Genomic DNA, 24536 nt, shown 5'->3' on the forward strand with positions numbered 1-24536 from the left:
TGCCCCAGCTGGCCAGTTGGTTCCAGGAAGATGAAAGACACTTGGGTGTCCCAGTGGAGCCCAGCTGAGACTCACTGACCATCAGATCTGTGAGAGAACCCAGCTGAGACCAGCAGGGCTGCCTCAACAGAGCTGCTCCAGCCAACCCCAAAATATGTCAGAATTAATTATTGCTGTATTAAGCCAATGAGTTCTGGAGTGGTTTGTTACACAGCATTACTGTGACAATAGCTAACCGACACAATGCCCAACCCAGACGTAGGAAACATGAGAGCAGTGTACCTTGCTTAGCCTGGGGATATTCCTGATTATCGCGGAACAACTGAGAGGTCCGAACAGTTCAACAAAGCACAGCTGTGAGGGCAGTAAGCACAGCCTTGTCTGGATATTATCCAGTGACAGTAATACTCCATTTCAAGTGAGAACCCTGTGGGTAAACCAGTAACGTGCTCCAGTTCTTACCTGTCTCCTACCCTGAGGGTCTGTAAGCAAACGGCCTCCCACAGGTGCTGAGCCTGCCTCTCTCATCTGCTCTGCTGAGAAGTTCCCCCACCACGTGCTAATTCAATGGCCTCCTAAGGGACATGTGACACCAGTGACCAGGGAAAAACAGCTGCTCTTCAGCTGAACTATATCTCAAGTATTTTGGGGTTTAGGACAAGCATGGACCGGAGCCCAGCTCACTTTTGAAGTTCTGGCCAACAGTCCAGGGGTCCAGCTGGAGCCTGGTCACCGCAGGGGCTTTCCCAAGTCCTGACCTGGAGCTGCTCAAGACCAGAAGATACTCAATGATTCCTTCCAGATTATGTCAACACAGCACATATTTCTTCAAGGCTTCTCCAAAAATATGTTATATCCAATTTCCAATGTCCCTACCTACAGATCTCCTCAATGGAAAACCTTCAAGCCCCTTAAATGGGCCCACCTTGTGCTCTAAGTACTACAGTGCCTAACCTGACAAGCACACTATGATGGCACTGGCCTGCCAACAGCACCGTACAGCAGAGCTGGGGCCAGAAGGGGGAAGGAGACCCTCGCAGCCCACCCAGACCTTCTCCCCACCGCACCCTGGCTCCCTTCCTTCCTCGTTACAGGCCGGGGAGGAGGGCTGTATGATCGGGGGAAGAGCTTGGCTGTCTTGGGGGGCACGAAGTAGGAACACACCCAGGCTTATTCACCATCCACCTCACCCCCTGCCTGCCCTCCCACCTCTCAGGCCGCTGCTCTGCTATTCTGGATCCAGAGTGCTGATTCACCTACTTAACCACAAAGCAAGTTCAGAACGGCTGTCAAAATTTGGTCATCTGTAACAGCAAAAAGTCAATGAACCACAGAGAGCAGACAGCTGGGCTTTTAGAGAGCCCCTTGTTTTGACGGTCTCGTCCACTCCCTGTCTCCTCATTACCTTCACGGCTCAGCATCGCTATAATGTGCACCGAGTTGGGTATAAATAGGTCTATCTTAGAGTGGAGGCTCCCCATGTAAAAAGGTTAAACTGCCCTCCATCTATGGAAAACATTCCATTATCACTGCATTTTTTATTAAAGTAAAGATGCTTCCCTACTGTGTACAAAAAGCTATTTGCCCTGGTATTGTATAAATATTTGATGCCAGTCTTCTGGCAAAAGGCCATCTTAATATTCCAAGCTTATGATTTATAAGAAGAATGTGGGAAAAGGAAATGTGTTGTATTATTTCAAGAGGTAGATTCTCTGAAGCAACTACTCTTCCCCTGCAGCCTCTGAGACTCTGTCTACTGGGCCAGGCACAGTGGCTCACGCCTGTGATCCTGGCACTCTGGGAGAACAAGGTGGGAGAATCGCTTGAGGTCAGGAGTTCCAGACCAGTCCGAGAAAGAGTGAGACCCCATCTCTACAAAACATAGAAAAAATTAGCTGGGCATGGTGGTGGGCACCTATAGTCTCAGCTACTCAGGAGGCTGAGGCAGAAGAACCACTTGAGCCCAGGAGTTTGAGTTTGAAGTGAGCTATGATGACGCCACGGCACTCTAGCCTGGGAAACAGAACAAGACCCTGTCTCAAAAAAAAAAAAGACTCCGTCTATCACAACCTCTGTGGGAAGTAATATGGAGATACCTCAAAGAGCTCAAAGTAAAAGTAGAACTGCCATTTGATCCAGCAATCCCATTACTGGATATCTACCCAAAGGAAAAGAAGACATTCTATAAAAAAGACATCTGCACTAGAATGTTTATAGTAGCACAATCATAATTGCAAAGATGTGGAAACAACCCAAGCGCCCATCAATACATTATTGGATTAATAAAATGTGATATATGTATATACCATGGAGTTCTACTCAGCCACAAAAAACAATGGTGATCTAGCACCTCTTGTATTATCCTGGATAGAGCTGGAGCCCATTCTATTAAGTGAAGTATCACAAGAATGAAAAAACAAGCACCACATGCACTCACCATCAAATTGTTATTAACTGATCAACACTTAAGTGCACATATAGCAGTAACATTCACTGGGTGTTGGGCAGGTGGGGGAGAGGAGGAGATGGGTATATACACACCTAATGGGTGCAGTGCGCACCATCTGGGGAATAGAGATGCTTGAAGCTCTGACTTGGGCGGTATGAAAGCAATATATGTAACCTAAACTTTTGTACCTCGGTAATATGCCAAAATTAAAAAAAGACTGTCCATCAAGCTAACCTTTAGGCTAAGCCCTACGTTGCCATTCTTCTCCAAAGTCTAGCCTGAATGTGCATGCCATGACAAGCGGTCAATGTATTTGGTCTATTTCTGCAAGATTAAAAACAAATGTTATTGTTCTTCTAACAAGCTAGATTGGACTATTGTTCACCCTGGAGTAGCTGGCGTAACAAACTCCCTTGGCTCTCTGAGGGCCCCTTCTCTCCACCAAAGGCTGCACTGTGCTGTCATCACCACCTTGATTCCAGGAATGGCTGTGGCCAACCACATACCAACAGGTAAGCCCATTGCAAATGTAGTCACTGTTCAACCAACCCCAGAGAACAGTGCCATGCTGCTTCCCAACCACACTGCAGCAACCTTGCTTTATTAACCAAAAAATGAGCAAACCTGCTGCCTTCTCTTACTTCCTGGGCCCTCACTGCTGCTCTGGGCCTGCCTACCTTCCTGCATTCTCAATTTGAAGTGCTAAATAATCTAGAGAAGATATTACTCCTCTTCAGTTAGAGAAGAGTTAGCCTGGAAGTTTCAGTTTCATTAAATGACCAGAGGGGGAAGAAACATTACGATTCAGTGTTTGCTAGATGTGAGGCACTCTGCCAGGCACAGTTCATGGTTTCTCATTGAATCTTCCCCAAAATTCTGCAAGAGTCATTGTTCCCTTTTAGTGGATGAGAAAATGAAGGCTACAGAAGTTAAATAAATTGTCCATGTTCATTTGAAATGGAAGGGCCAAACTAGATCTGAAATGTGGTTCATTTGATTCCAAAGCCTAGGCTCTTTCAATAACAAACATTTATTGAGCTACTACTACGACGGACCAAATGCTATCTGAGGAGCAGGGGTGGGTGATAAACAAGCTAGGTTTCTACCCTCTCTGACCACTGCACCACACTCTCTCTGCCTTGGTGTTCAGGGTGAGACTTCAGTGGGGTCGTAATGAGATGGCCTTATGGCTTCTGTTTGGAGCCCAATCTGTGCAGATGCCATGCCTTCCTCTATGGGGAAAAATGAAAATATGCTTCTAAATAGCTAAGTCTATATATTGACACAGTGGAATAGCATCGAGCAATGGAAGAAACCGATCTGCACTTGTAAGTAAAAATATGGATGTATCTCACAAACACACTGAGTGAAAGAAGCCAAGTATACACAAGTGTGCACTCCATTTATATGACGTTCAATGGTGCGTCAAGTTGGGACTGTGGTTACCCCTGGGGGACAGAGACAGTGAGGGGCACGTGGGGGCTTCTAGAGGGCTGGTATGTTCTATTTCTTCATCTGGGTGCTATTACATGGGTGTACTCACTACATAAAAATCCACCAAGCTATACCCTTATGATCTGTACAATATGCTGTGTGTGCTCAACTGCAATAAAAAGTTTATTTAAAGATATGCTATGGATACATGAGAAAATGCATTTAATGGCATATGTGAGATCTAACCCCTACATTGTTAAGTGGCTTTTTTGAAAGAGAAGTCCTGCCTGTCACCAACAAGCCAAACATTCCTGCCTTAGATGGGTGGTGTTCTAAGGCAGTAGCTGTTAGAAACTCCGGGAACTACTTCATTCTGGTTCTTTTTTCAGTCCCCCCACCCCCAACAAATCTACAGGTTCCTGGTGATACACACCCCAATCAGCTCTTCCCTCAACAGCACCGGCATTACTGAACCTTTACAGGTCACCTTCTGTATACAGGCCCTGGGATGCAAAAGTACAGAATGTACAACCTGCCTGGGGGTTAAAAAAATATATGTATAAAATATATTCCCTACATCTATATTTTATTTGAAATATGTACATGCTTTTTACGTATGTATTTTGCAAACATAAGGTAATGAAGGATATGCTAAGTGTGGTGCAAATGCCAAGCGTTATTTCGATTTAGATGCAGCTGGGGCATCGGGCAAAGCCCAAGGAGGGTAATCTTTTAAGAGGGTAGGAATGGAGACACATCTGGGTATAATGTGACCCCTGTATGATGCAACATGTAGAATACAACATCCCCTGGAATGCATTCTGGTCATAATTCTTAGTTTGTAAAGGCCTTAGAACTAACTTCCAGCTCATGAGGCACTGACCAGATGATCGACAACGCAGGACACTGCAGGGGGAGGGGCTAGGTTCCTTCCAAGCCATCAGGGGCGGAAAAAAGGACTCTGTGGGCAAAAAGAGAAGTGAGGACATGGTACCGTAAGCAGTGTGGTTGCTCGAGTGGATTCTGGTTTGGACAATCAGCTGCAAAGGACATTTTTGAAACAAAGAGTGGGAGGGCTGCCAGGGTAGAAGAGGGCAAGGACAGGCCGAGGGCAGGAGGAGGCCTGGGGAGGGCAGGAAAAGACGGGGGTTGGGGGGAGGTCAGGGCAGGACGAGATGGTGGCAGCCTCAGCATCGTGGCTGGTGAGGGCAGCAGGGCTTCTGCAGGCCCAGAAGGCCTTGCTGAGAAACCAGCCGCTCCGCTGGGTCTTCCCTGGTGGGCAGCCAGCTCTAGCAAGACCTTACCCCTGCCTCCCGGTCCCCACCCGACTGCTTCTCCACAGCCAGCTTGCGGGGGTCTCTGCTCCTGGTCTCCCTCTCCTGCCCTCTAGAAATGCAGACTCTGGCTGATGTGTTCCTGAGTGCCTGTCTGCTCTGCCGTGTGGTCCCTGGACTCATTCCTGCTTCTAACTGGGTCCTGTCACCTCCCCAGGGTGACCTTGGAGCCCTCCTCTCCCCTGCCAGAGAGCCAACAAGCCACTACTCCCACTACTCCCGCCAACACAGCCACTTCTCTCCTCTCCCAGCCTCCTCACATTCCTCTTCTCTACCCACGCCTTTCTTTCTTCCTGCCACTCTCTTGCCACTCACTAGCTGGTAACCTTGACAATGACATGATGTCTCTGTGCCTCAGTTTCCACAGCTATCACACAGGGATGATAACCGTACCTGCTTCACTGGGTTGTGAGGATGAAATGAGTTGCCGTGTCTGAACTGCTTGGATCAGCACCAAGACCAGACAACTGCGAGGTGCCCACGGTCCTCACCGTGCCTCTCTGCCCAGAAGCCCAGTCCTTCTCAGGCTCAGCGAACGACCCTGAGGGGAGGAGCCCTGGACGCCACAGGCAGGAGCCCAAATGCGAGGACTGGCGAGTCCTTCCATGTCCCGGTGGGTAAAACCTCAAAAACAGAAGCTGGAGTCTTCACTGGATAATTTGAGCTGAAACATCACCTTATTTATGGGACAAAGTTCTCAGGAGTTTTATGACTCTGTGGAAAATATTCTGCAGCACAAATATCTACTTAAGAGTCATGACTGGTGCTTTTCCAGATGGCAAACAGCTTAAAGATGTTCTTCTAGCTCTGCCAGGTTTATTTGTAAGGACACTAATTATCTCATTAGAAATAGGTTCCTTTTACGATTATGATTAGCTTGGTTTATTTTAAAATTCTGGGAAAAGCACATACGCATATTACATCCCTGGCCTGGAAACCTTGGGCTTTTCCAGAGCAGAAACTCCCTAACCCAGCAAGCACTGCTCCCAAGCCACACTCTCCCTCCCAACAGAAACATATAGGGTAAAATCGCATTTCAAATCACAGCGGGTTTCCATTAGTTCTGTTCTGGAAATTCTGCAGCCCTCCCTGAGAGGGACCCTTGCCGCTACGGTGGAGCTCTAGACAGGGGCTGCACAGAGGGATATGTCAGAGCTCCGTGGAGGACGTCACAGCTGCACCTGCCAGGGGAAAGTTCATGTTCTATCTTCAAGGCAGGAAGGCTGGGTTTAGTGCAGCTAAAGCCGAGGGAGCAAAGAACAGCATTTCAAACGCTCAAGTCAAATCTGAAGAAAAAAAACTGCATAAATTATCTGTGTTTCTGGACTCCAGGTTGGAGAATGGGGTGAGGAGGGAGGAGAGGAAGTTAACTCAGCCTTGATTGCCACAGCCACAACTGTTTGATAGACAGCAAAGGACTTTGTGAACTTTCGAGGTGTTCTCCTGTGGGGCTCTGCTTGCCCCCGACTGCTCAGGCAGTGGGGCCAAAGAGAAAACGTCTCTTTTCTTGGCCCAATTCTCCTAAGAGGGGAAAAGTTCTCAGGGGCCACCTGTGTATCTGCGAGCCCCAGTACCTCCCTGCACTGCTTTAACAAGGGACCCACCAGTTTCCCAGGGAGAAATGTGATGCACAGCCTCACAGAGCCTCTGTGGGCACCAAGAGGGGACAAAAGGAGCTGCTGTTGCCACAGCCCAGGAGGCAGGGAAGGGGTGTCCCTGCAGGAAGTGGGGAGCCAGAGGGTTCTCCCCTACTTCCCCTAATGCTGATCAGTCGGGCTGTAAACATCTGCCCCCAGCATATGCTGCCACTAGTGTTTCTTGATGCATCTCAGGACAGACTGTGGCCATCCCTGGCATCAGGGGACTTGGCAGGCACCCGTGGAGGGCTTCCTTGTGTATTGACCATGCCATTCCAGGGCATGGAAGTGACTCTTCACTAGTTGTATTAAAGAAATGTAGACACCAGCCACTAATCACATCTAATTATTTAAATTTAAATTAATGAATATTAAATCAATCTTAAAATTCAGTTCCTCAGTCACACCAGCCACATTTCAAGTGCTCAGTAGCCACAGAATGCCTAGTGGCCACCACACTGGACAACCAGATACAGAACACTTCCACCATCACAGAAAATTCTGTTGGACAGCCCCACTCCAGATGTATTCTTAACAAGCCAATCACTTCTCTTATGTCATTCATCCACTCAACAACAGGTTATGAACCACTATGCCATACCATGCCTGCGGCTACTATAATAACATATCAATATTAGCCACTGATATTTAGATATTTAGTAACTTGCATCCAAAATGAAGACCTGTCTGTACCATATCAGGGATGATTTAAAGTATGTACATTCAAAATTAAGAATGATGTCTCTATCCTAAGGATGCTTGCTTGCATTTCAAGGATTGCAAACAATGTAGAATCCAGACTCCATTCCTGACACTGCTAACTCTTGAGAGACAAGACCGCTTGGCTATAAGACTCGGCGCTGTCGATGCCCCCTGCCAGGCTTTGCTGGGATAGACAAACTTGGTGTGATGTTTCACTGAGGAATCCTGCTGACTGGCAGCCCTCAGGATCTGCACGTGCTGGCGTGTCAGCCCCGCTCCCCAAACTGCCTCCCAGCCCTGACACACCCTGCTGACTCAACTTGCCTTCTTGTGAACCCAAAACCCTTTCTTTGCTTGACACGTTTCCCACTGTGGGCAGACTTTCTTTCTGCCTTAGGAAAGCTGACATCAATAGCGCTACCCTGTGCAGCAAACCCCTGGAGATAACCCATGACTGGGGAGGGGGTGCAGGGCGCCATGAGACCCAGGAATAGTGTGAGTCTCCACGGAGCTTACAGCAACCAGGCTGTTCAATTTATTTCTCTGCTGTTAATTCCAAGGTGCTGCTACTGCTACTTCAAACTGTAATAGTGTCTACAAACAATTTGCACTTTTGGAATGGCACAATCCCAGGGGGTAATTAACAAATCCAGGGAATAATCTTTTTAAAAGCTTTTAAAAACAACAGAGACTGAGGCCACCTCCCTTGAAATGGAACCACTCCCCTTTTTCTGTCATTTCAGAAGATACCTGGCTGACTCCTAGAGAGGTTTAGAGGGCACAGGTCCCGGGCTTTATGGAAAGTTCTTCAAGATGTGTTAATTAGAAATCCAGTGCAGCGTGTCTACTGGCTGCAGAGCTTCTGGAAGGGAATAGGCTCTGAGGAAGGGCTGCGATTACAGGAGTCAGAAGCGGAGATCATGAGGGCCGTGCATTCCTTACCATTCACCAGTCCCAGGTAGAAGACCGCGTTCACCAGCACGCCTCCTTTCCGGAAGTGGTCGCTCATGTGCTCCAGCCAGTTGGCGTCCAGTCCGCTCACTGCCTGGCCGTTTCTGGAGACCCGGAGAGGAATGGTGACAGGGTAGTACTGCCGGCACTTCTGATGGCTCTTCGGTTTGTTGAAAAGGGCGAAGATCTCCATTTCTGTTGGGGTTTGTACAGGGAGTGGAGAGAGAAAAAAGGTCAACTGGTGATAAAAATCTGCCTCCTTGGATTTAGTGGTATCTCTCAGGGACCTCAAGAAATGACATTGTTAAGGATAAAGTCTCTGTGAGGTTGTATTGTTGCCAAATAATAAAGCCTGATTCCAAGTGGTAAGTTGAGGCTGCCTTAAAGTAACGTGGACTTCAACTGTTGGGCTTCAGATGGGGGACATAGGCTTTGAATCTGGAACATAATGGATAACTGTTATCTGCGATTTCTCTGTACAGTTAGGTGTTTGAGAGAACACAGTAGACATTTCTACAAATTCATACAAAGATGTGTTTTGGAAGTAAAAGCAGATATATTTGGGTGAGAATTGTTCTTTTAAAAAGTATTGAGACGCAGAAAGACAAAAATACTGCTCTAATTCCAGGAATTGTGTATACCCCTGAACTCACTATTTATAAACTGCAGTGGTGTTTCTTGGGCCCTGACCCATAATACTTAATCAAGTACATCAAAAATACATCACTGATATGTAAAAATAAATATGTTCCCGTAAATGAGGGCTCCTGCCTGGAGTGGCAGGTCAGCCCAGCAGCCGAGCAGGCACTGGAAGTGAGGCGCCGAGCTCTCGGGTCCTTCATTCATAGCTCGGTGCCTCAGAAATCAATACTCACAACCACCCAGCAGCTGAGCCGTACGTGCTGCCGGGCATGAGTTAGCAGCAGCAGCCTCCAGGAGCAAATACCTGGAATTTCAATCTAAGTCTGAAGGTCTATTTTTGTGTTACTCATTTAGTCAAGCAATCAGAGTTGACCCAGCTTCAAAAGCTTTGCTTACACAGGCTAGTCAGGAATATGCTTTGGTTTCCAAAAATATCTTCTCGAATCATAAAAAAAATCCCCACCCTTCTTTCAAAGAAAAATTTAAAGGTCACAAACAATGGTTGACATTAGCAATAAGGACAAAGCACATTCAAGAGTGAGACACCTGGACCCATATTATGGGATTCTGTTTCCCAAATTTCAGTATTTCAACATTTTTTTTGTGGTATCCAAGGTACTAGCTAATCATTTTTGTTTTAAATTGAGTCACTTTTCTTTGTTTAAATAAATGCACTTAAGAATGAAACTTTGCTTTATGACTTTAAAGGCAAACCACTGCCATTTGCCACGAACATGGGGTAGCTAGCAATGAGGCACATTGACACCAAAGATGCTCACTCACATAACATCTAAAATTAGCTCACACAAGTACTGCATTTGGGGACAAAGGAAGTCTTCTCACAGCCCCATCTGATTTCTAGAGATCAACGCTGGGCCGTAAGACTCTGTCATCAGCAACAGTTAAACTAACAGGGGAGCCACTTCAAGTCCATCCAGGAGAATCAATTAGAAAAGGAAGGTGCCATCTTCGGAAGTGACCACCTGCATTCTAGCCACCAGCCTGAGCCTGTCCATCATCCCCACCCCACACTGCCTTTCTCAGTCCACCTGCCTGACTCGCAGGAAGTCATCTGCAGCCAGGAAATGGTTCCACACAAGAAATTAGGTCCTGGGGTATGGCAATCACTAGGCTACGTCAGGACTTCAAAAGACAGACTTCAGGAATGGAGTGATGCAGAGGAGGTTCGTAATGGAGGGGCCCGAGCCACGGACTGAACCTGGGGGAGCAGGAAGTGAACTAGAGGACGGGTGTCTTCCAGCCCTAGGTGCCAGGGGTTCAAATAAAAGCTGCAGTTACTAAGAGGATAAGCAAGGCTGAGTGAGCCCTTGGCTTTATTTGGATTTCTTCAGAAGCAGACTGTGAAAGTTTTCCTGTGCATGTAGTTTATTTAGGAAGTGATCCCAGGAAACAGAAGGAAGGGGTAGGGATGGGAACACAGAGGAGATGAAGCCAATGACGGGTGCCTAAGAGCAGGTTGCAGCTGGGGCGTCTGGGGCTCAATCCCGCCGGGGACACTGTACACAACACACTTCAGGGTGGCCCACCAAGAGCAAGGAGGCTGGGGCATTTACCCTCACGGACTGAAGGTCACTCCTGAGGCATTAATTCCCCAGGGCCAATGGCCTGCCGGGCCGTTCCCATTCCCGGGAACAGCCTACCTTACGCAGAGACTACAGGAGCTCTGGGCTTGGCCAGAACTGTCCGCAGGTGACCCCAGGTGCGGCTGGAGCACCACTTGCTACAATCTGCTCCAGTCAAGCCCAAATACTAAAGAATTAAAAAGAAAAAAATCCTACAGCCTCTGCATGGGAGAAGTGAGTGGGGAATTTGGCAATGGCCAAAGTCCAAAAATACATGATCACACTTGATCACACAGAAGGATCCCCACTCACGTGGTAGGACAGAAACGCGACTTTCCCAAATGCGTAACGAAACAGAAAAAGAGGAAGGCCAAAGGAGAAGTGAGAACGCAGGGGTGGGCGGAGGAAGGCCAGCCAGCCAGGCGAGGTGGCCGGGGCTGACAGCATCCCGCCTTCCCAGCGATCTTCCCCAGGGGGGAGGACCGAAGCCAGAGACAGAAATAAATTTTTCAGGAAGGAAAAGGAAATGCTGTTGGAACGAAGAGCCTCCAAAGCATTCGTAGGAATGAAATATTGGGAGAAGCCTGATTTCGGATGCGTAACCCTTTAGTAAACCCTGTCCCACTGTCTCCTTGGCACGGTCCTCTTTCTACTCACATGGAAACCCGCCAAGAGAAACCGTCCAAAGATGATACTCTTTGATGTTTTAGTATTCTGATTCTCCAACACACAGCCTCACATGAGCAGGCACCAAAGACTCCAAAAAGAAGCCCCACATTTGTTTAAATTTTCTCAGATGCTCTGTGACTGTGCCATGACCCCAGCGGGAAGATTTTTCCAGACGTGGGACAGAAAGTCCCCAGGGGGTGGGGAAAGCATTGTTTCTGAGTGTTCTGGGAACGGCTGAAGGCCTGTGCTGGCAGAGCACCCACACGGCGTCAAGACTGTCTCCTTGTCTTTCCCCCTCCCCAACCCAGGGGCCTGGCCTGTCGAGTTCAGACCCCTCATGCCCAGCAACGTCCCTGTGATACAGCAGGTGCTCCACACACAGTTGCTGGAGTGACCTAAGCCAGACAGGAGGGGGAAGCCAGGGTGGGCAGGGATGCCAGCTGGGTCCACTAGGCCTTGCTAGGCTACTCAGGGAGCAAAGAGGCAGGTGTCCAGCTCTGCGGCCTGCGCCTGGCGTAGGGACTCAGGCACGGGACAGGCGTCTGCAGTCTGTCTGCAGGTATGGCCCAGAGACCTGGAACTTGAGGTGAGCAGGGGGGCTGGTCGGGTCCTGGTGTCCAAGGAGACCTCTGGCCTGGAGGGAAGAGAGAGTTCAGAGTGTGGCTTAACGTGTGGGGCTGCAAAGGCTAGATGTAGGAAAAGGAGGAGGCAGCGAGGCAGCTGCACTGGAAGGAACAAGTGGAGTGAGACTCGGCTGGGCAGCTGGGGCCGGGTGGGGATGCAGGCTGCTGAGGTTGTAGGCAGGGGAGGAGGAGGAAGGGTCTACACTGGGAAGGCTGGGCTGCGGGCACCGCAGAGGGGAGGCAAGGTGGGAGGGCAAGAGGGCCTCAGGCTGCTCCATGCAGATTGCTAGATCTGGGCAAGCTGCTCAGACTTCGATCAGGCTTGGGTACTAATAGCAGGGCACCTCTGGGCCAGCGTGAGGCCCGTCTGACAGGGCAGCAGGGAAAGGCAAAGTGCAGGAACCCCGACATGTGCGGCAATCCACGGGAAACCACTTGTGAGCATGACAGCAGCCAAGGGCACGTGTCCCATATTTACAAGGGCCTTTCTCCTTCATCATCTCTCCCAACCTCCGTGGGAGGGGGTGGCATTGGTCCTATGCCCAGAAGCGTTAAGTGGATCCCCCAGAAATCACAAGCCTGTAAGCAACAGAGCCAAAAGTCTTTCAAACCCCAAACCCTGGGCTCTTTCCCAAATCTAACAAGAGGCTAATTTCGTGGGGACACAGGGAGTAGGTGCTGATGCCCACGGGTGGGAGCTCAATAGCTGTTCGTTAATGGACTGAGTGAAAGGCCAGAAAGGCAGCGGCAGGTGGCAGATCTGGGGGGGGGGGGCACTGTGGGGCCCGCTATCTTGAGGGCATAGGGAGAGGAGGGTACTGACCCAGTGAGGAAGGAGCCTGCATTTCAGAAAGCACGAGCCCTGAGCTTGACACACAGTGAGCTGGCAGCGGAGGAGGCCTGCAGCCGCAATGCAACAGAGATCCTGGGCTCACGTTTCTGGCTGACATTTAAGTGAGGAGGTGCAGGGTAGGAAGGGCAGTGCTTGGAAGGCTTATTATTTTGGTGCAGTGAGAACCGGAATTTTCGTGAACCTGTCTGGTTTCTGTGTGTGTCTCTGACTGAAGCTGTAGCAACAGAAGCGCTGGGACTGTCCCTGCACGGGCTCAGGTGATCACTGCTCAGCACAGACCGCAAACCAAAAGGAATTTCCCCAGACCAAGACACAAAAGTCAGTGAGCAGGGGGAGGAGTGCAGGACGGGGCTCCCCCAGAAGCTGCGGGGGTGAGGGGGGAATCACTGCTGGGCCGAGCCCGCAGGGATGGGGGGAACCTGCCCGGATGGAGATTCCGCTGGAAAGTCCTGTCTGAGCAGTCACTGCCTAGATTCTCCTCTCCCCAAGGCCTCCTATGCAGGAAATAAATTAACTGAGCAGGAGGGGAGAGGAGGGAGACTCCCTCTGGATTTTTTTTAATTGTCTTGCTGTGATTGCCTATTTAAGCCCACCTGGCAGAAGGGGAGTAAAAACACTTCACCCTCCTTAGGGGGCCCTGAGACAGCCGAGCTGAGCTGAGCTAGCAGTGGGGCGGCGGGCAGGGGGGTGATGGTGAGCGGACGTCCTGGGAAGGAAACTAGGAGACTTCCCAGCAAAAAGATTCGGACAGAAGCCGGGGGTTAGGTGAGGTCATGCCCAACGGGTACAGGGTCCTGGACATCCAGCCTTCAGGGAGGCCAGATGCTGAAGCTGTGAGGGAGAGAGTTAATGGTGTGAGGGCAGGGATGGCGACCTGCCTTATCTGTGAAATGGGTGTAACAGCAGCATCTTCTGCCACAAAGCTGTTGTGAGGAGCAATTGAGACGACACATAGGAAGGACCCAGAACAGCACACTCAGGGTGACCACCATCGTGACAGCTTCCTGTCCATCCCCCAAAGGCCTGCATGCCCGCTAGTACCCTCGCATGTTCCACAGCTGATGAAAAGTCCAAAGGCACCTTTATGCCCCCAAAAGAGGAAAAAAGGGTAACAGTGAGCTGCCTAAATTTCAGAGAGACCCGTAGCCTGAGCAGACAGCTAAGGGGCAGCCTCACTTTCATACCCGCTGCCTGTCACCTCCCATAGCTGAAGGTCCCACCCACTGGTGGGCTGACGCTTCCAGAAACACACACATCACCCACAGTTCCGTGGCAGGACCTGGTTCTCTAGGAGAGAACAGGCACTTGAGGCGATGGGGTAGAGGCCAAGGCACTGTGTGTGTTTCGGGGTTTCCATGTGTTCAGCCATGGGGGCGTCTCTGGGTGAGGGAGTCACCAGAGTGAGTCACCACCGGGCAGCAGGAGTGTCATGGCACCTGAGGAGATTGTTAGGACAGGTCTCCCCGGTGAATAATTCTTCCTGGGCTAAAACCACAGAAGGCAGGAAGTCTGAGAGGAATCTTGGAGGAAGGTGGTTTCTGGAGCACAGGGAGGCTCCACAGCCTCCTTTCTCAGAGCTAGGTTTCCAGGAGAGGTGGAGGTCGAGGGTCAGGGCTACTGGGCCTGCACCCCAACAATAGCAGCTCACACATACGGGTCGAGCAGCGCTGAGTGCTTTAAATGTACATCTCTTCTAACATTTCAACAAGCAATTGTTCTATCCTTATTTTACGGGGTAAGAAACTGAGGCACAGAGGGTAAGTATGTGACTACTGCCCAGGTGGGAGGCAGCAGGCTGGAATGTGAACAGGCTGGGTTGCCAACCACTGTGCTACCTGCCTCTCTGTGACTCCTGCCCCGGTCTCCTGGGGGCCCCATGCCTGGCCAGGCCCTCACCCTCCTGCAGTCCTGGATTGTAGGGAGAGGGTCCACTGAGGCCTGCCTCCGTTCTCAGGATTCAGAGCGCACACATCCAGCCCACCCTTCAATGAGAAGATGGAGCTTTCTGGGTTAATACTTGGGCATTCATCACGGAGGCACAAGCTGGGTCTAAACGTGCCCTCAGCTACTCTGTGAAGGGAGCAGAAGTTTGCCCTAAACCGAATGAAAAATCACACAAATAAAGGGCTCTGCTTCAGTGCATAGTAAAGAAAGATCAAGGCCTTGATTAAACAATAATCTTCATACATCCCAGAAGTGAGGCAGCTCTAGTCTCTCCCTTAAGTCAACTTTGCAAATAAGCCCTCAGAATTAACCATCTCCTAATTTTCTTCTCAAGAAGTTCTAATGTAACAAAAGAAACTATTTCTGCTTGTTTTCACTTCTCAAAGCATCAACTGTTCCTTATCACTCGGAAGAGGCTAATTTCAGGAATTAGTAAATAAATAATAACAACATTAACCAGGGAGATGATTCGGAAAGGCCTAAACAGAAAGCCCGCTAGGGCTCGGGGAGCTTGACACTTGTCCACCTTCCCAGGGCTAGAGGGGCACGCGGCTAACGCAAGTGCCTCGCTCTCAGGAAATGACTAGACGCTAGATTTCCCAGAATTAGTAAGAGAAGTTAAGGGCCTCAGTAAATGTCGTTAGCCTGTCACGCAGGGAAGACCATGCAGAGAGACGTGATGGGATGGTGGTGAAGCCCACCTGGGTTCCCTCGCCACATCTGCCGATTTCCAGCCTGGGCAACACATTTGCTCCCTAAATCCCAGTCCACTCAGCTGTAAAATGGGCAATGAGAACAGAACTCACCCACATCGCCAGGCTATCAGGAAAATGAAGAGATGAGTCATTTAAAATGCTTACTGGCACAGGGCTTGGTCCACGGGAAGCACAACTAAATGTTGGCGTTACCACTGTTACCGTGTTGTTATTTGAAATCCCCAACCTAAGGTGCATGCTCTAATGGCCTCTGCAGTGTGATTAGGATTCACATACTGGTGGCCTCTCCTTGGCAGGGTGTTCTCTCCACAGTGCTGATTTCTCAGCTATATAACTCCCCGAAACCTGGGTGTTTGCATGCTAATGAGTTGAAACACCAGTTTCCTGCACCATTTGCCCTCAGCTGGCTTTCTCGCTGTCTTGCTTTCAGGAAGGATTTTAAAAAGTGGAGTGCACGTTCTCATCGGTGCCTGGCACACTGACACTGCCCGTGCGAAGGAAAGGTAATTCAAGGGCAATTCGAGAGCACAGGGGATAAAATAATTCACAGTCTAGAATCCACTTGAAACGTGACATTTTGAAGCAACTGTCAGTCAATTTCATGTGGTTCTGCTCTCCCCAGAAGTCACAACTTCAGTTAAGTAAACAGTCGGGCAGCCTAGATAACTGCTTGATGAAGTTTTTGCTGTTTGATGGACTGCTGTCTCTACACTCTAATTCCATTTATTTTTCCCTAAGATGCCGTGCAGATTACTGAAAAGCTGTCAGCCTTTCTCTTTAAGCGGGTGAAACCCCCGGCACTGACATACTTACTCCCAGACAGTGGCTCTTCACGCACATCGAAGGGATCGCCATCTGGTCTGTCCAGGGTCTTGCTCACCCTCCGTGGCGACAATTCTCCACCATCTCCCTCTCCAGAGGGTGAGCTGGGTTGCTCAGCAGCGGGCACCTCCTCCCTCAGGCCTGTGCCAGGCTCTGGGCTCTGGTCCCTCCCAACAGGAGCACTGCACACATCTGCGGTCCCCGGGTTCTCGTTCTCCAACGACGTGTGGTCCCCACGTGCATTTTTTGCATCTCTGGCGTCCTCGGCGCTGGTGGCAGTGGGCACCCGAGGGCTGCCGCCTGCCGAGTTCACAGGGGAACGGTACTGAGGTATAACACCGACAAATTTCAGGCCCCGGCTCGCGGCCTCCTGGATCTGCAAGGCAAACAACATGACGGGAACCAGGTGAACGGGATGGTCGGTCACAGGCACCGACGTGTACACCAGCGAGGCCTGCGAGGCTGCCTCAGTGTGAGCGGGAAGGATGCCAGCATGGCGGAGCTCCGCGTCCTCAAGGGCTCTCGCACCCTCACCCTGGCCTGACTGAGACAGATGCGCGGGCTTGTTCTTTTTAATTCTGTTGTCTGAGGGAAAAGTAAAGCATTTCGCCATGAGGGGTTGGGATCACCTCTCTTTGAAACACTGTATTAGTCCATTAGTCCCTGTTAGCTTTTTTTTTTTTTTTTTTAAGAGTGTGAAAAAAGGTTCTAAAAGGATAAGCTAGAACAAATAGAGTTTGAAAGAGGAAGTTCATTTCGGTAAGAGTTTATTTTTCTGTTATCTTTCTTTCTGATGAATCACCTACTTCCTGCCCATTGGGTTACTATATAAATACAGTATGTCTATATAACCATACACTAACACCAGGTGGCATTTTATGGCCCAAAGAGCTTCCTTTTTTAGACAATAGTTTTGGCAGAGAAGAGCAGAGGTGGAGAAAATCACTCCTGTGCGAAGACTGAGGGGACATCCCATGGACACCCTGCTCTGCTCCGTGTCTCTCAGGCCTAGGGTACAACAAAGGAGCCCACAGACCATGCCCAGCCCACAGCTCTAGGGAGGACCTTGGCTGTACACGTCCTGGTACACCCTAAGCAGCACAGGGAACAAGGTAACTGTCCCTTCTCACTCCTTGCCCCTGTGGGACAGGGATGACCACCCACGTGGAGTACTGTGGCACTCTCCCTAAAAAACAGCCCCAAGCAATTGAATTTCATAGTCATCAGTTTGAAAGAAAAATTGAAGGTAATAGCCTAATAAAATCAAGCGAGAGCCAGCCAAAACTAGAATGCGGGTTTTAGGGGACTTTCCAGGCAAGGATGCTCAAGGCGCTTTACAAATACATAAGGCAGTCAGAGACCTCAGAGCTGTCTAAGTCTTAGTCACCACCCCCTAAGCAGATAACCCCAGAAAATATCAATCATCTATCGCCAAGTGAGAATTAGTTGCATTAGCATGGAGCTACTCTGTCTACAGGAAAGGCAATCCTCGGCAGCTCTCCTCAGGTGAACCACCCTAATGTAATCTAAGTTCCACACGGCACATTCCAGAAGAACGTCCAGAGCAGTTGCAAGTGTGCAATCTGGTCTTTCTACAAAGTCTAGCCTGTGTCAGACAACAATAACAATGGTAGCAATTGCCATCTAGTGTAGACCTATGTGCCAGGCACTGAACCAGGCATTTTACTTAAGTTGTTTAGATGAATTCTTCAGTGACCCTACAAGGTATCACTATCCCCATTTCAGACGAGGACATCATGGCCCAGAGACATTAAAATCATAAAGCAAGCAGTGAGTAGCCAGAGCGCAAAGTCAGGTCTGGCTTGGGCCAAAGTCCATTCTTCTAACCACAAGATCAACTAGACACATCTCAAGGCATCAAATACCTATGATTATGGGCATGTACGTGTCCAATCATATGTCCATGGTTGGCTCAATTCACTCTTATTTAAAGTTAAAAAAGTGCTTAAAATCATTCTTTTCCTTCTGAAAATTCACTTTCCACTCATTAACCTGTGATATCCACCTATTTTAGAAATTATTTTGAAAAGCTTCTAAAAGATGACACAGGTAACAAAAATTTTAAAAGGAATTATACCAAAGAACATTAGGTTAAGGAAAGCTTTTGCATACAAAAGTTAGCTTTGAGCTTCTTGGCAACATATGCAAAAAGAGAAAGGCAACAGATTTTATAGTCCTCAAATGAAATGAGGAGACAGCTTTGTACTTGCTCCTGTTACTACTGTCTAACCACACAGAAAACTGATATTACTACTGAGGCATTTTTAATTTCCTTTAAAAAAAATTTTTTTAATATGAATGGGTGGGAGGTTATAAGGAGGGGTGTTCAGTTGCCTTGTTTGTTTTTGTTGAGACAGAGTCTCCCTCTGTCACCCTGGGTAGAGTGCAGTGGGGTCACTGTAGCTCACAGCAACCTCAAACTCCCGGGCTTAAGCAATTCTTCTGCCTCAGCCTACTGGGTAGCTGGGACTACAGGCGCACACCACAACACCTGACTGGGTTTTTTCTTTCTTTCTTTTCTTTTGGTAGAGAGGGGGGTGTCACTCTTGCTCAGGCTAGTCTCAAATACCTGAGCTCAAGCAATTCTCCTTCCTCGGTCTCCCAGAGTGCTAGGATTCCAGGCATGAGCCACCACACCCAGCCTGAAGAATTTTTAAAAACTGAGGGCTCAACCACAGGCCAGTCTCAACCAGAGTCTTAGAAACTGCATGAGGTTTGAAGGCTTTCAGAAAGGCCTGGCTTGGAGCCCCAGATGTGTGACTAACTGGTTTGGGGAACCAGGGTGGGTTACATTAAGTTTTCTGTGCCTTGGTTTTCACATCTATGAAACGGGGGGAATCCTAATTCCCCCATTTGTTCTGAAGATCAGATACTATGTATGGCAAGTGCACCAAAGAACAGGGTACAGGAGAGATACCTCTAACCTTTCTCCTTACCAGGCCTGGGCTTCCGTGGCCCTGCAGAGACTGCTGAAAGTCATTCAGAGGAAGAGGCAAGGACTCTGGACACAAGGCATTATCGTAGCCCTCCCCTTTCCACTGGGACTTGAAGAATTGGAGAGGCTTAGACATAGACTTCTGCCCTTCTCCCACGACAAACCGGACAACCATATTTCTTTGCCATATTGTACTGTAAACTTATCCTCCAGGCCAGGGGTTCTCAGGGTGGTCCCCAGACCAGCAGCATCAGCAACCCCTTGGGAACCTGTTGGAAATGCAAATTCTCAAGTCCCACCACAAACCTACTGCATCAGAAACCCTGGGGCTGGGGTCCAGCAGTGAGTGCTCTAACAAGCTCTCCAGGCAATTCCAACGTTGCCTAAGGTTTGAGAATCACTGTTATAGAATACACATTTCATGAAGGCTGGGGCATTTGGCATTGCTGTGTCCCCAGAGAGACCAGCATACAGCAGGTTCTCAGTAAGTATCTGTTGAATGAATGAATAAATACACTAAATAATGGATAAGTATGTTATGTTCCTTCTCCCAGAATGAGCTCCTTGAAGGTAGGGATGGAAACTGATTAATTTTTCAGCTCTAGAATTCAAGAAACATTTATTAAGTCCCTACACTGGCCCAGACCAACACTGCCCTTAGGTACTAGGATACAAAATAGGAGGTTCCAATCCTCAAGAAAATTCATCCAATTATTGTAAACAAACTTTAAAAATAATTACACTAATGTGGAACAATTAATGTTTATAATATGCAAAAAATCAAGATTCTTAACTTTATGGAACAGTATTATAACAACTATGTAATATACATACATAAAGTATGCATGGAAACATTCACCAAAATGAAAACAGCACTGTATTTGGACAGTGGGGCTGTGAGTGATTTTTTATTTTAATTTTTTGTAGAGATGGGGTCTCCTTATGTTGCCCAAGCTGGTCTCGAACTTCTGGCCTCAAGCGATCCTCCTGTCTCAGCCTCCCAAATTGCTGGGGACTGTAAACATGAGCCACCATGCCCAGCCCAATTTTTTTCTATTCCTGTGTAATTTTTCAAAATTTATTTAATAAACATGCATGTTACTTTATTTATTTATTTTGGGGGGTGGGTAGGTGGAGAAGGGGGTCTCACTATGTTGCTCAGACTGGTCTTGAACTCCTGGCCTCAAGCAATCCTACCACCTTGGCTTCCCACAGTGCCAGGATTACAGGCATGAACCACCGTACCTGATGTATGTTACTTTTAGAATTGAAAATTAAATATTTAAAAAATTTATCATAGAGAGTAATAAATGCAGTAATGGATGTAAAGGTATAGAAATGACAGTGACAAAAGTGATTGTTTCTGCCTGAGGGGAGGCTGAGAAAAGTTTCTCATAGTGGGTCAGAGATGTAATAAACAAGAGGTGTAATACAATAGGAAGAGGTGAGCAGCGTGACGAACTGGAGTGTGCATGCCTCACCTTAAAGCATTCATATCCTTTTTTTTTTCCCCCTAAAGTACTGTACTAGACAAAACCTATTTGGGAACCAACTCTGCAGGAGGCTTTGAAAGGTGCATAGGAGTTCACCAGATATGAGAAGGAAAGGGAGAAGGACAATCAATGTAAAGGCAAGGAAGCATCATCATGGCAAAAGCTTGATGGTACTCGATAGACTAGTGTGTGAAGGAAATTTCTAGAATTATTTCTGGAACATGACAGGAGAAGTCAGGAGTGCCCAGAAATGAGGCTGGACTAGAAACCACAAGGACTAGATCACATATGTCCGTGGATACCATGCCAACAAAGGCTCTGCATGTCCCCAGCTCTCCACCATAGTATTATAACTTCAAGAGCAGAGGAGGGTGGGAGTCCCAGGCCAAAGCTCAAGAATTCTTTGAATATTAATCTTTTACCTTCAACAGCAATGCAAATTTTCTATCATGCATCATAGTACTGCATAATACCAAAACCTTTAAAAAGACACCTAAGTTAAATGCTCCCCTCATCCAAGCCATCCAGGGAAATTCATAACCCCAGGAAGAAGATGCATCTTTGTGCATAAATCTTTATCTGAAGCTCTACTTACATCCTTCGGGCAGATTCCTGGAAGTAGAATTAATGAGTCAAGGGATATTAACTTTTCAAAGGCTTAATACAGGCTGCCAAATTGTTTACCCGAAAGGGTGAGTAGTCCTTTTTAACTAGAAGACCACATTTAGATTTTATAAAGATCAATATCTGGCTAGACCCTAGGGGCCTTGACACTCCTAGTTTTCTGCCTTACCCTAGCATAGGCACTTTCCTCTCTCTTTTTCATAAAGTCATTTGACTGTGTACGTATAGCTAAATTGAGTCCTGTTTATTTCTCATTCATTCATTCATAACCTCCATTGAGCAAGTCACATGCATGACAACAGCGGGTACTAGTTCCCATTCAACAGGGTTCATCCTTGGCCAGGAGCCCTCAACTCTACACTTCCCCTTGGTGACTTCCTCTACAAACATGGCTTTAGCCACTAATCATACATTAATTATTCCCCAGTTTGAACCCCTATCCCTGGCGTTCCTTGGAATTTCAGACCCACATGGTCGATGATCACAGCTGATGGGTCTCCCTTCAACCTGGTCTCTCAAACTGGAGACACAGGCATCTTCTTCCTTAGCTCTTCCATTTTTCTAACCCTATGTGTCCATTCACCACAACCTGCCAGACTTATCCTTCAATGCTTCTGGAATCTCTTTCCCATTCTCCATTACTTTACTTCAGGCCCTCAGCATGTGTTGCTGGATAGCACCATGACGTAAAGTTACACCAGTGTCTTCATCAGCATGGGACCGAACCAATATGGAAGAACAAACCATGGTAGCCAGGTCACCTTAGCCTTGGAGGCCCTCGTGGACTGTCACACACATGCCTACAACATTTCTCTAACAACTGCGAGTAGTGAAAACAACAATTATTAACACTGTTCAACTCTTCTACAAAGAACTTTCACGTGCATTGATTTAGGCCTCAAAATAATACCTTACAGAAGGGGAAACTGGTTAAGAGAAGATTATGTGCCTGGTCAAACTTCACAGAACTAATCAAAGGCAATGCCTGGATTTGACTCTGCATATTCTAAGCCAACCTGATGCCCTTCAACAATATCATTCTTTCCACTTCATTAAATAATCCAATCTACAACAAGATGCCCAGCTGGATACCAGGTTAAACTGAAATACACCCTCACCCACCTTCTTCTCATTTCTGCTGCCTTTAAGAACTATCCTACCCCAAATAATTAAAGGAGTAACGATTGCTGGTTTAGGCACCAGATACTAAATATGGCGTTTTGACTGATCCAAGACGTCATTCAATTGCTCTATAATAAGTAAGAACAAGTTCCATGGTAACTGTAATCAAGAATCATGGCATAAAAAAACTTTTTTTTTTTTTTTTTTAAGACAGAGTCTTGCTCTGTCACCCTGGCTAGAGTGCCGTGCCATCATCATGGCTCACTGCAACCTCAAACTCCTGGGCTCAATCAATCCTCCTGGCTCAGCCTCCCAAAGTGCTAGCATTATAGGCATGAGCCACCATGCCTGCCTTTTTTTTTTTTTTTTTTATAATTTTGTTATATAAAAAGTCTCAACTCATTGTAAAAAAAAATCACTTTTGGTTATATATTTGAGGAATCACTTTTATTAAAAATAACAACATGACATTGGGATAGTTCCAGAAAATTTAGGAGGAATTGCTCATTACTCTACTTTCAAAATGAATGTAATGTTGCCAAGGATAAGTACAAATGTATACTCTGTCTATGTATGTGCTAATACACATATTTGTGTTTTAGAGATCATGTATCAGTCACGGTGAAACCAGTTAGGGAGAAGTGAGACACAGGTTGGATTTCGTGAAAATAGAAACTATATGCAACATGGAAAAAGGAGCAAAACAGCCTCCTGCTGACAAGTCAGTAGGAATTGGAGTCCTGACAGGTCATACTAGAAGGCATGGATGAAGGGTCAGGGACAGTTTCAGGATTGCTTTGGCTGAATCTACTGAGGAAGGTGTCAGGGTTAATTTTATGCATTGGCTGGGCACAGTGGCTCATACCTGTAATCCTAGCACTCTGGGAGGCCAAGGCAGGAGAACAGCTTGAGCTAAGGAGTTTGAGACCCCGTCTCTACTAAAAAATAGAAAAATTAGCCGGGTGTGGTGCATGCCTGTAGTCCCAGCTACTTGGGAGGCTGAGGTGGGAGGCTGAGGCAGGAGGCTCGCTTGAGCCCAGGAGTTTGAGGTTGCTGTGAGCTAGGCTGATGCCATGGCACTCTAGCCCAGGAGACAGAGCAAGACTCTGTCTCAAAAAAAAAAATAAATAAATAAAAATTTGTATGTGTCAACTTGAGTAAACTATGGTAACCAGTTTTTTTTGTAAAACACTAGTCTAGATGTTGCCATAAAGGTATTTCTCAAAGGTGTGATTAAAATTTATAACCAGTTGATATTCAGTAAAGGAGATTACTCTCCATAATGTGGGTGGGCCTCATCCAGTCAGTTGAAGGCTACAAGAAGCAAGACCGAGATTTCCCAAAGAAGAAAAAGGATTCTGCCTCTAGATTGCAGCACAGAAATCCTGCCCGAGCTTTCAAGCCTCAGACTCAAAACTGCAACATCAGCTCTTACCTGAATCTCCAGCCTGCGGGACTGTCCCGCAGATGGCAGACTTGCCAGCCCCCATAATCATGTAAGCCAATTTCTTAGAGTAAGTCAATTCTCTCCCTCCCCTCCACATCCCTCCTTCAGGGCCAGGGCGGGGGAGATAAGCTAGCACAAGGCAGGCTGACTGAGGTCTCTACATCCAAACCCGACTCAGCGTGAAATGAAGAGGTGTCTAAGGGATCCCAAAAGACAGTGAGAGAGCATGTGCCCCAAACAGAAGCAAGACAACTAGGACTTCATCTGGCATCGGTCCCAGGTCCTAGGGGAGAGACTGATGCGAGGCAAGAACGTTTTCAGCTGCCATTGTTCCCAGTCAAGGAAATTTCCCCCACCGTGTTTTGAGGAAAAGGGAAAGGAAGTTACATCCATAACTAATTTATTTTCTACAAGTTGTATGATGAACTTAATGGAATGCCTATTACTAATGAGCTCATTAATGCTGTGAGTCAGAAACTTATTATTTTTTAGTAAAAATACAGAGCTGTGCTGTCCCATATGGTAGCTACTACCC

At 47.6% G+C, this 24536-nt stretch overlaps 1 protein-coding gene across 2 annotated transcripts in view; it reads right to left on the reverse strand.

Annotated features, from left to right (window-relative positions):
- RFTN1 (raftlin, lipid raft linker 1) overlaps positions 1-24536 on the reverse strand; it is a 193741-nt gene that overhangs the window by 46318 nt on the left and 122887 nt on the right. For both annotated transcript variants that reach the window (XM_069473278.1, XM_069473279.1), the window contains exons 5-6: positions 16351-16735; positions 8499-8702 (exon numbers count right to left, since the gene is read on the reverse strand). In XM_069473278.1, coding sequence (XP_069329379.1) covers positions 8499-8702; positions 16351-16735 — 589 coding nt within the window. The remainder of the gene's footprint in view (positions 1-8498; positions 8703-16350; positions 16736-24536) is intronic.

The sequence above is a fragment of the Eulemur rufifrons genome, chromosome 7 (assembly GCF_041146395.1).
Source record: "Eulemur rufifrons isolate Redbay chromosome 7, OSU_ERuf_1, whole genome shotgun sequence".
NCBI classification, from domain to species: Eukaryota; Metazoa; Chordata; class Mammalia; order Primates; family Lemuridae; genus Eulemur; species Eulemur rufifrons.